General features: G+C 35.8%; 1 protein-coding gene across 1 annotated transcript in view; it reads right to left on the bottom strand.

Annotated features, from left to right (window-relative positions):
* Positions 1-11850, bottom strand: part of LOC105823291 (ephrin type-A receptor 5-like) — a gene marked incomplete at its 5' end in the record, with an annotated part of 143922 nt that overhangs the window by 42436 nt on the left and 89636 nt on the right. Inside the window, 2 exons of the mRNA XM_012660436.1 lie at positions 1861-2070; positions 3460-3521. Coding sequence (XP_012515890.1) covers positions 1861-2070; positions 3460-3521 — 272 coding nt within the window. The remainder of the gene's footprint in view (positions 1-1860; positions 2071-3459; positions 3522-11850) is intronic.

The raw sequence follows: 11850 nt of genomic DNA, 5'->3' as shown, positions 1-11850 counted from the left end.
TCTCAGTACTTTGGGAGGCTGGGGTAGGAGGATTGCTCGAGGTCAGGAGTTCAAGACCAAACTGGGCAACATAGTGAGACCCTGTCTCTATAAACAATTTTTTAAAAAAAATGACTGCATGTAGTGGTGTGTGCCTGTAGTCCCAGCTATTTAGAAGGCTGAAGTGTGAGGATCACTTGAGCCCAGGAGTTCCAGGCTGCAGTGAGCTATGATCACGTCACTATACTCCAGCCTGGGTGACAGAGTGAGACCCTGTCTCAAAAAAAATAAAAAAAAAGAGAGAAATTATTTGGTATGTTTTCTCTTAGTACACACAATAAGGACCTTTATATCCTGCCTCCTTCAGTATGAAATTATTTTTCGCTTATTTTTTAAAAACGGGCAAGCCCATATAACCAAATATTTCCTCTATAAGCAAATATATATCAAGAGAAAGAGAGGTGAAGGTTTTGAATACTTTCTTGTAAAAAGACTGATGTATGCCTTCCCTTTTTGGAGGAAGGGAATAATTAATTCACATACTAGAGGGAATAACTGGATTAAAATTGCGGTTTATTAATCAGAGTTTCAAGATATATAAAGAAATAATAATTTGGAGTCATGTTTGAAATTATTCTGGGAGTTGAAGTAAGGTTTGAATTATTTTCTCTTTAGACATATGGTAACACCATTCAAAGAAGACTTTCCTGAAACTTATTTTTGTTAATTAAATATTCCTAGGCAAAGTCACACGATGAGGCCTAGTTATGCATAGATATTCTACCATTCTCTCAGTATCGTTCTTTATTGATTATATTAAACCTTAGTCCATAATTTTTCTCCTGGTTATTAATATTATCTGAAGTTCCCTTGTCTTCTTGTCTCTTGTGTAGATTTTCCACAAAATGCCACCACACCCCACTTCAGAGAAGTGAGTATTGAGGGGGGGATGTCTCAGGATCTCTGTCTCTCAAGTAAACCCTGTAGCACTGAGGTACCCTACCCAGGGCCACAGACCAGGCTGCACAGCAGGAGGTGAGCGGCGGGCAAGCTAAGCGACTTCATCTGTATTTACAGCCGCTCCCCATCGCTCGCATCACTGCATAAGCTCCACCTCCTGTCAGATGGGAGGCGGGCAATAGATTCTCACGGGAACTTGAACCCTACTGTAAACTGTGCATGCACGGGATCTAGGTTCCCTAGAGAATCTAATGCCTGATGATCTGAGGTGGAGCTGAGGCGGTGTTGCTAGCGCTGGGGAGCGGCTGCAAATACAGATTATCATTGGCAGAGAGGTTTGCGCAATAAACGTAATGCGCTTGAATCATCCCGGAACCTTGCCCCCCACCCCCAGTCCGTGGAAAAACCGTCTTCTATGAAACCGGTCCCTGGTGCCAAAAAGGTTAGGGACCACTTCTGTCGCATGACACATTGACACAAACCTCGAAAAATCTACTTTTTGCACTTAACTAAGATACCAACCAATCACATTGGCAAAAGACTTTTCTATAACTTGGATCCTGCTTAGGCCAAGTTTATTAGGTGTAGCTCTAATTTCTATGTTTAGTAGAGATAGGGTCTCACTCCTGCTTAGGCTGGTCTTGAACTCCTGAGCTCAAGAGATCTTCCTTCCTCAGCCTCCCAGAGTGCTGGGATCACAGGTGTGAACCATCGTTCCCTCCCAGAGAAGATTTTTTTTTTATCTGAGTTTAATATTTGAATTTGCTGATCCATAGAAAGGAGAATTATCTGGACTTTTAATGCCCTCTCTCTCTTCCTGACTTTGTTATAGGAATGCCCTTTTGCTATTTGCTTTAAAATCTTAAAAAATTTAAATGCCTCTAGTCTAGTGTATCAGAAGTGCATTCTGTTAGATCTTACCCTTGTGGTATAGGCTGCCTCAGGATCATCTTCCAGTACCCTGGAAAGCCCAAAGTCAGACACTTTGCACACAAGGTTACTGTTGATTAAGATGTTTCTAGCAGCAAGGTCTCTATGCACATAGCCCATGTCGGAAAGGTACTTCATTCCTGCGGCGATGCCTCTCAGCATGCCGACAAGCTGAATCACAGTGAACTGCCCGTCGTTTTTCTGTAAAGACAACGTAGAAATATTATTCTAGCAACACCAATCGCTGGGGGAAAATATGAAAAAAAATCTTCCTTCAACTCCCAGATTACTAATATCACTCATTAAAATTCATACGCAATTGCTAGCTGAGGGAGAATGGAAAATGTTAGAAAAACTTGGTAATGTTTATCTGTCCTCTGTCTGGTCAAAGCAGATAAAGGCTTTGAAAACCCTTGTCAAAAATCTCATTTAGCTGCTCTTTTCTGCGTTGTCATTCCCTTATTCTCAGTCATCAGAGGAGTTTGTTCATCACTCCAGCCTAGTACCTGCCTTGGGTCAATACTGTCTATATTTTGAGGTGATTTAAAAGATGCTAGCTGGATAGGCATACTAAGGTAAACATACAGTGGCCAGAGGAGATCCAGGAGTTTCTGTAGCAGCAGAAGGGAGACGGAAGACTGAGCAATGACCAGGACAATGTTAGCAATTCTTGGAAGTTTACTGTCTTCATCAAGGGCACTGAACTTAATGCAGTCACACAGGCTCGTGAGGCTCAACCAATAATTATTTTGAAATAAACTGATGATGTGACTTTAAGATACTAGAGAACTTGAAGGTATGGTTCAAATATTTGGCAACAGAATCTGGTAGAGTTTGGAGATGAGAAGGAAACTTTGGCTGATTAGTGGACCAGTATCATATTCATTGCACAGGCTCTTCTTATAATGGCCATCAAAGCCATCGCCCCATCGCTTTTCCTGATCAAAAGCAATCGTCACTATACTGAACTTACAAAAAGCCAGCCTGTAGGTTTAATCAGACCTGAAAATATGTTACGCTGTCCAACACAAGCCATTTCCCAATGAAGTGAGTTGCCGACATTTAAAATTGGGCGATTTGCGCGTAGAACAATCTTTTCCTGAAACCCAGATCATCTGACGATATTGGCTATCGTTGATTACCACGTGACTTCTTCATCGGTGCAAGTAGTGACTGGCTGGCAAGGGCACTATGAGCATTTATAGACCTTCATTTGACACCTTCACAATTATTTGCATGGCTCCTTTGGACATTTTTTCTTGCTCTGCCTGATACTAGGTATTTTGAGAAATTTAAGTAGTTTTAAGCTTTTATTCCCCTTTTCCCTTCTTTTTTTTTTTCTTTTTTTCTTCTTTCATTCCTTTTTTATTTTTTGCAAATTGACACATAATTAAAGCTGTTAGGGGCATATAACTTGCGTAAGTTTTCAGAAAAGGACAATTTTCAAACTGAAGTTAATTCTGGAGTACAATTATTGACTTCATGCATTTCTATTCCATTAAAACTTTAGTTTTAAAGTGGCACGATTTCCACTTCACCATCACAGCAAATGTACAAATAACACTTTCAATAACTAGTCCCAAATCCTACCTTTAAAAATGTGTCTAAAGAGCCATTCTCCATATACTCTGTCACTATCATCACTGGTTTGCCTGGAAAAGAATACAGAATTACATAAACTACTACTTTTTGATTTTTGCATTCTTATCTAGGAAATTTACCAGGAAGTTTTTATTTGTGTCCAAATTACATATATTCATTTTAAAAATGTCCTCTTTGAGTAACAGGCAAATTCCTGACATGATACTATCTTATTATAATGGGTGGAGTTTGTGAGAAAAAAGTATCATGAGATTAGTAACAGATTGACATTTAAGATAAACACACACAATTGCCAATATTGGAACTAATTTATGTAGAAAATGAATTTAAAGGTGAATTCTATTTTAATGGAGGTAATGATATAATGTATCAAATAATATCCAGCAAAACACTTGGAATATATCCATTTTTGTCATCTTAAATAATTCTAAATAAAAACCCCTTTCCTAACTGCTCTGTCTACAATCCCTTGAATATGTGTGTTGTGCTTTCCTACCTATATTTCCGTTTTTGCAACTTCTTTCCTTATGACTACCTCCCTTTCCTTTTTTCAGCCACACACTTACTCTATTAACTCCATTTTTTTTTTTTTTCATTCTTCAAAGCCCTGTTCTAATTCCCCTTGTTATATGAAACCTTCCCTTAGCAATCATCTCTGATGGAAGGAATTCTCTTCCTTGCATATCTGACATTGACATGTAGCCTAGAAGTTAGCTAAACAGATTCTGGATCTATACTTCCTGGCTTTTAAACCTAAATCACTATCTCGTGACCTTGGGCCAAGTCAATTATCATCTCTGTGCCTCAGTTTTCTCATCTGTAAAATCAGAATAATGACACTTATCTTATAGTGTTGTTGTATGTATCTACCAAGTCATATGGTTATCCAAGGCACTGACAGTAATGCCCAGTACTTAGAATTTTCGACGTAAGAAAATTATTATTATTATTTTACAAAATTTTATCAACTTTTTATCTGTGTGTTAACTTTCTTGCTAGATGAAAGTTGATGAACAGACTAGATTAAATAACTATCCCCTATAAAATTGTGATTCTTTGTACACAGTATGTCTGTACTACAAGATAAAAATACAAGATCAAAAATCTTTCCTATGCAAGAAAATATCTAAAACATGGTTGCTACTTTTATCATTCTACATGAACTTCACTATATGTGAAAACATACCCCTTTATTCCCTAATAAAAATACACTACATAAAATTTAAGTGTCAATTTGAACTATTTTGAAGAAAAAAGGAGACCTATGATGACAAAATTACTATCTTATATACTCCTTAATTAACTTTTTATATTATGAAGGGAAACAAAGCCTATACAATTATGAAATGTATTATAATTAATTTAATGGCATTCTCCAGAGGGGCATCTGTATTTTACTTGAAAATTGATTAACTCAGGACACAGAATTAGAACTTGAATAGTTATACACATCGTATTATCCAGAAGTGCAAATATAGATATAGAAAGTTCGACAATTACATCTGAAAAAGAAATAACTGGGTTGCAATAGAGTTTTTCATCCCAAGATCACGTACAACTCACTGTTTAAAATAATAAGGTAGGACGGTCTAATTTCTTAGATAATTATCTTCTTATTAAATCCTGTAGAGGCAATATTTCTTTTAATGGAATGTGGCAGGTTTATTACAATTTACCTCATCTTCTTTAAAGTTTGTGAAACTTACAAAAAGTTTGTCTAAAATAATTCATTTGACATGTGTGTAGACGACTACATTAGGTGAGAGTTCACATACGCAGAGAATGGGCACTGGAGATGTCATTTGAACCTTGCATGTCACCGGTGTAATAAAATGTGACTGGCATTCCAGCAAGAAAGGCAGCACGTGTCAAGGCATCTTGTCATGAAAGACCCCATCAAGTCCGAATGTGACTAGAGCCCTGGATTTTTTTGTTCATTAAATCAGAAAGCAACAAGGAAGGAGGTGAGGAATGTTGATTTTGAAACTAGATAGAAATGAAATTCCTTAGTAGAAAAAAAAAAAAAGGAATGATTTAGATTTTATGTATAAATGGCTCTGATAGGACAACAGGAAAAAAAAAAAGATTATAACTATTTTGTTTTTCTCCTTCCTATAATTGCAGTCTATGTTCATGAATGGAGAAATGCTTCCAAATTAGACTTCATTTTAATGATATTGCTGTACCAGGTTAGAAGAACCTCAGTTGGACTCTAAAATAGACAAAATTCCGCTTTGGGTCCGTTTTGTCCCATTGTCGTATCTCAGAGCATTTTATTTTTGTCTGAAACTCTATTCTTTCAACCATCCAGAACTAATATACTTCTCCCAAGGGTGATAGCCAAGCTGTTTTGGCACAATTACTTACGAGTCAAAATTTATAGCAGCCATAAAGCTGTGCTATCCTGGAGCAACCCGCTATACCTGACTACTCCTTCATTTGCTCGATTTCACGAATTTGAAGTACCCGGGGAAGAAACCGGGTATGCATATAAAGGGGACACATGGATCACTCTGGCATCAGCTTTTTACCAAACAGTATAAAATTATTTTTATAAATTTACAAATAATAGAGCCAAAAGAGTATGTCCCTGCGGAATATCAGCTCTGATGTAACTAAAAGGAGGCCTGGATTTTCTAGAATAGGTCTGTGATTCCAAGAATTTTCTGTCTGTGGCTATTTGATTCTGATTCTGCCTGATCTAGCTCCTTACTAACAGCAATCTACTGAAAAGGTTGTCTCATTATAATTAGAAAAACTGAATTCCAGTAGACGTGCAGGGAATATAGTCTCAGCTTTCCCTACTTGACACTTCTCAGCTTATACCACAGAGCAGACCCCTCGTTCTCCAATGTAAAACAATAATCTATGTCTATCATTATCTAATTTGCCCCACTTCCTTGACGTTTGTGGGCCTTTACCTATATTTCTACTTACAACACTTTCAGTTTCTTTCCTCTCTCTTTTCCTAGACTTTCTTCTTTCTGCCTATCTTCTCATATTTTGGGCTCACTTCTTACAGTTTTGGGTCAGTGGTAAATATTTCCACTGTTCACCCATGTCTAGTGAGCAGAATTTGGATGGAATTCCCATGTAAAATATCTCTTTCTTGGGAAAATTTGTATGTTAAATTCAACCCCCAACTCACAAAATTTTCAGTTTATACTCCAAAGAGAATGCACTGATCAGACAACTTATTTACATTAAATAATACACGTTGGGAAAGAAAAAGTGATGACTTTTTTGGGAGATGGGCGGCTGGCATTCATCCTGTAAGATTCTCAGCTAGCATCACCTGGTTTTAAAAGTCAGGTTAATTATTTATGACAGTGTAGGTTGTGATGTCAAAAACAAAAATGTTATTTGAGAAATACGATAAGGACCTAAAACGCCTCTCCTATTTCACATGATAGGGGGAAAAGCAATTAAAATGAATGTTTTGCAAACAAGTATGATCTTCTGTTGTTGACAAGAATAAGACACTTCAGGACCCATTCGATTATTTTTCATGCTTGAGTCATTTTAATGCTAATTACATTTAGTTTGGCTTCTGTTTTGTCTCACTTCCTGAGAGCCTGCGAGAATGACATAGCAATAATTAATGTTGCTTACTCTAACCCTTGTAAATTCAATAAAACTGTATAAATCATTTTCCATTATCCAGCTCGAAGTACAGACACGGAGTAAATCTGCCAATAATTTTGAAAGCATATTATAAAAAATCCATATAAAAGGAGCTCATAAAGCATGTCAAAACCTGATTTTAATCACAGAGTAGTTTTTATATTACTTTAAATTATTTACTGAGGGCCTAGCCCAAGCAGAGTCTAAGAAGTAATAGAAACCTATTATTTGTGGAATTCACCTTTATTATTGATAATCATAAAAGAGCTCCAATTTGATTTATTGAGCACCTACTCTTGACAAGGCATCGTTGTAATTAATTGTTATTAAAATTGTATAATCATATTACAATAAACATTTTTCATATAAAGAAAATTAGACTTAGAAAGGTTCAATACTTTAGTTGGGTTGACTAGAGCAAGTCATAGAAGAAGCAAAGTTGGGAATCAAATTTACATTTATCTGAATATAAAGGCTGTTCTCCATTCTTCCATCCTAAATTGCCTATAATGTCAAAATATTTACTTTCAGTTTTAATTTCATTTTAAAATCTCACAAATATTCACTTTTTTTGTGTTAATACAAACTTGTTAATCACGACTGGGTCTTAACAAAGTATTCAACCATTGACAGCAGATCTGGTAAGAATTAACCTTCTCTCAATAAATATTCTATTCTTACCTAAGGTCATGACTTATATATGTTCAAAGCAGTCGATCATGAAGACAGGGAAGTGGGGAGTTGCTGTTCAATGAGAACAAAGTTACGGATACGCAAGATGAAAAGCTCTAGAGATTTGTGCAATATTGTGCTTAGAGTTAACAATACTGTACTGGATACTTGACTTTAAGGGGCTAGAACTCATGGGGTGCGTGTGTGTGTGTGTGTGTATGTGTGTGTGTCACAATAAAAAAACAGAGTTTTTTTCCTTATTATGTAGTTTTTTGGTGCTAATAGCCATCACAAATCTGCAAGAAAGAAGAGAATATGCCCCTCCTGGTAATACAATCCTTTCCCATAAGATGTCTCAAAGTTAGGTGAAACAAATTTGAGATGCGTTGATCTAGCATCCTTACTTCACAGAGCATGGTCTCTGACAAGCAGCATAAGCATGGCCTGGGAGCTTATTATAGAAATGTAAAATCTCGGTCCCCAGTTGGATCTATTGAAACAGATTTTGCATTTTAGCAATCTCCCCAGAGGCACATTAAATTTTGTGAAACGCTAAACTAGGCCACATCACAAGAGTTGCAGCTAAATCTGGACTTATTATTTTATTTGCATTCATACCATCTGCCTTTCTGAAACCATTAGATCATCAATAAACACACACCACTTAGGGCTATCAGGGAGCATTTCATTTAGAAGCCTCATAATTCACTGGAGAACAATTGTCATTGGGTTTCTCTTAGAGACATTTTATGAGACTTGTATAATAAAACTTGTATAATGATTAAATATAAGCCTCTGCTTACACTTATATATCTATAGTTTTGTTTCATTATGCCATTCTATTTGGGTTGTATTCTATTTAGTATACTAACACTTAGAGCTGTGAGAAATTACTTTTATTCTTACCCCAAGGGAAACTTGGGTTAACGCAAATATGTGAATCAATTATTAATGGTTTATGTGAACCAGAAAATAGGACCCTGTGCTTGTAGTAGGATATAGAATGCTCATTGCGAGGAGAACACAAACAAAACGACAAAAACAAACAAACAAACAAAACTATGAGACAGTTAGAATTTAGAAAGGCATTCAGATATTTTAATTCTATTATGGTTCTTATTTGCTGGCTAACACATGAGAGCAAATCATTTTTAAAATTATATAACATCAATTTGGGGAAATATGATAAAGTGAAGAGCCTGCATACCTCACCTGAGACTAGAGCATGAAAATGCAAAATGTCTATACAGGTAGAAATTCCAAGCTTTCCAAAATATCTTTCTTCATTTCAGACTGTTTACATGGATATAAACTTTCTCAATAGATGTTCCTTTCTCAAAATTAAAAACAAATTAGAATTGTTCTGACATTATTAAAGTAGATTATATAATAATTAATTATGAAGTCATAAATTATTGCCTTTTCAGAGAAGGTGGAGAATCTAAATACTATCAACCTGACTTTGTTTTATTAATATTAATAACTTTAAAACACAATGTTTCATTTACTAACAATCAGTCTATGTGTCAGTATATCTCTATTTCTGTAGCAATATTTCTTTCAGATGATTGAGATTTAGATTCTGTCAGGCAGAGCACTTGTAAATCTCTCGTAATTATTTTATGTGTATTTATTAAACCCCTGTATATAACCTAACAGAGAAAAATAAGTACCAAATTAAGGAATTGGCTTCAATTTCTACTCCAGTTTTAAAGTTGTTTATTTCCACCATGGTTTATCACTGGTTCATAGAATTTGATTTCTTTTTGTCAAATGGAAAACATAAAATTCAAGCATATTCATACTTCAAATACTTTTATTTGTACTTCTCAGGGCAAAAGGTAAATCCAGCTTTATACAGAGCACCTGTAATGGTATGCTAATAGGCAACTCATATATAACATGTTCACAACTAAACTACTGATTACCAAGCTTAATCTGGTTCCTCCCAAACTCTTTCCTGTAAATTGCAACTCTTTTTTTGAGGTATTCAGGACAAACAGTTTATAATTATCATTAACTCCTCTCTTTTTCTCACACTCCACATCCAATGTACAAGAAGCCTGACTGTGATTGCCTTCAAAATATCTACAGAATCCAACCACTACTCTTTATCATGTTAGATCATTGCCCTGATCTGCGAATTATGTCAGTAGCTTCCTCACCGCCTTCCTGCTTAAACACAGATTCCCACCATCTGTTCTCAACCTGCTGACAGATCCTGTTAAATGTATACATCAGATTCGTTCAACGCTCAGATTAAGAGATGGTCTTTGCAGGAACCAAAGAGTTCTTACACTGTCTGTCCTCCTAGTACATCTTTAGGCTAAGCTCTTACCAGAAACTTCCCTCACTCATTCCATTGCAGCAACAATGGCCTTCTTGCTGTTTCTTGAACATTCCAGGCAAGTTTGCTTAGAGCTTGGCTGGTCCCTCTTCCTGTAGCACTCTGCCCACAGTTGGCTGTAAGGTCCACACCTTTGGCTGTAAGGCCCACATTTTGCTTCATTCAAGCTTTATCTAAGTAAAATGAAATCACCAACCATCCACAGGAGCAATATTTTGTCATCTTACTGAGCTCAATTTTCTCCATTTAATATAATTTTATTCATTCATTTAGTTTCTGTTTGTGCTACCCAAATGTGAGCTTCATAAAGGCAGAATCTCAGTCTGTTTAATCTCTGATGTATCCTCACCGATTAATAGGAATAAACATGTACCAGGTGATGGCTAATTAATATTTTTGAATAAATGAATGTTTTCAAGTGGATATCGAATGGTGAAATATGAGGTTGGTTATATACATTGTTTAACAGCTTGGCTTTTGGTGTTAGATGGAGCTGTTTTAAAATCTAGCATTGTCCTATGCTAGTTTTATGATATCGAGTAAGACATTTGACCTTTTTAGTGTTAATTTTTCCCATTTGTAAAATGAAAACAAATACTAGTGTTTATGGCATAGCATTATCCTGTAAATTAAAGAAGATAATATATAAAGAGCACTGAGCTTAGTAAATTCTTAACATAATATTAGTGACTAGCAGTAGCAATAACTGATACACACAAGTTCCTGTGAAAAGATTCGTAGGCAGTTTCCTTCCTGTGAGTTTTATTTTTTTTATTAAAAGCCCATGATTTTATAGAATAAAGTATTTAAAATAAAAATACAAACTATATAATTCTAACTAGTTTAAAATGTTTAAGTAACTGAAATTTATTCATTCACTATTTTAATTTCATTTATGTCTTGTTTTAAAATTATCTAATGTGTCTGGCCCTGGAATAGACACAAAGGGAGTTATAAACCTATGTTAGTTTCAAGAAATTCATTGCATAGTAAGGGTAATAAAACACGTACAGATGTAACTATGATATAAAGTATAGCATGACAAAGTGCATAGAAGTGCCACTGGCATTTAGACACTCGCCTCTGGCTGAGAAGTCATTCATTCAACAAATATATGAAACACTATACATGCTGGGTATGGATCTAGGAAAACACAAGTGAGCACAACAAAAACTTTGCCCTTTGAGGCTTATATTCTGAAGCTTGTATTCTAATACATAACTGGGAAATTTGCCTCTACTCAGCTAGTCACATTATTGAGGGTCTACTCTATGGCAGGTAGACGCTCAGGATGAAGAAAAAAGAAAGATAAATGATGCTGATCTAACGAAGGTCACATTTGAATTAAACTTGAAGGTCAAGTAGAAAATGGAGAGGACATTCTAGGGCTGAGTGAAGTATCTCAAAAGGGCAGAACAAGAATATGGTAGAGTTTTCCAGAAAGGAAATAGTGGAATATGGAAATGTGGCCAAATTGTATCAGGCTAAGTATCAAAATATGTGCATGGTGGTCGTTTTGTTTGCTTGTTTGGTGATGAAGCATGACAGGGAAGCAGTGATTTAGCAAAATCTCTCTGAAGGCACAGCGTGTGAACTAAGGTGAACTAAAGTTGGAAAAATGCCAAAATGGGAAGACTAGTTGAAGACCGTTGGAAAAGCTCTAATTAATATATACTAAGTGACTGTAAAAAGAGGCCCATTAGATAGAATGAAACAATATATTTGAAAGATAATTA

Source organism: Propithecus coquereli, unplaced genomic scaffold, assembly GCF_000956105.1.
Source record: "Propithecus coquereli isolate 6110/MARCELLA unplaced genomic scaffold, Pcoq_1.0 Scaffold666, whole genome shotgun sequence".
Taxonomy (NCBI): domain Eukaryota; kingdom Metazoa; phylum Chordata; class Mammalia; order Primates; family Indriidae; genus Propithecus; species Propithecus coquereli.
This window is presented reverse-complemented; position numbering and strand designations above follow the sequence as displayed.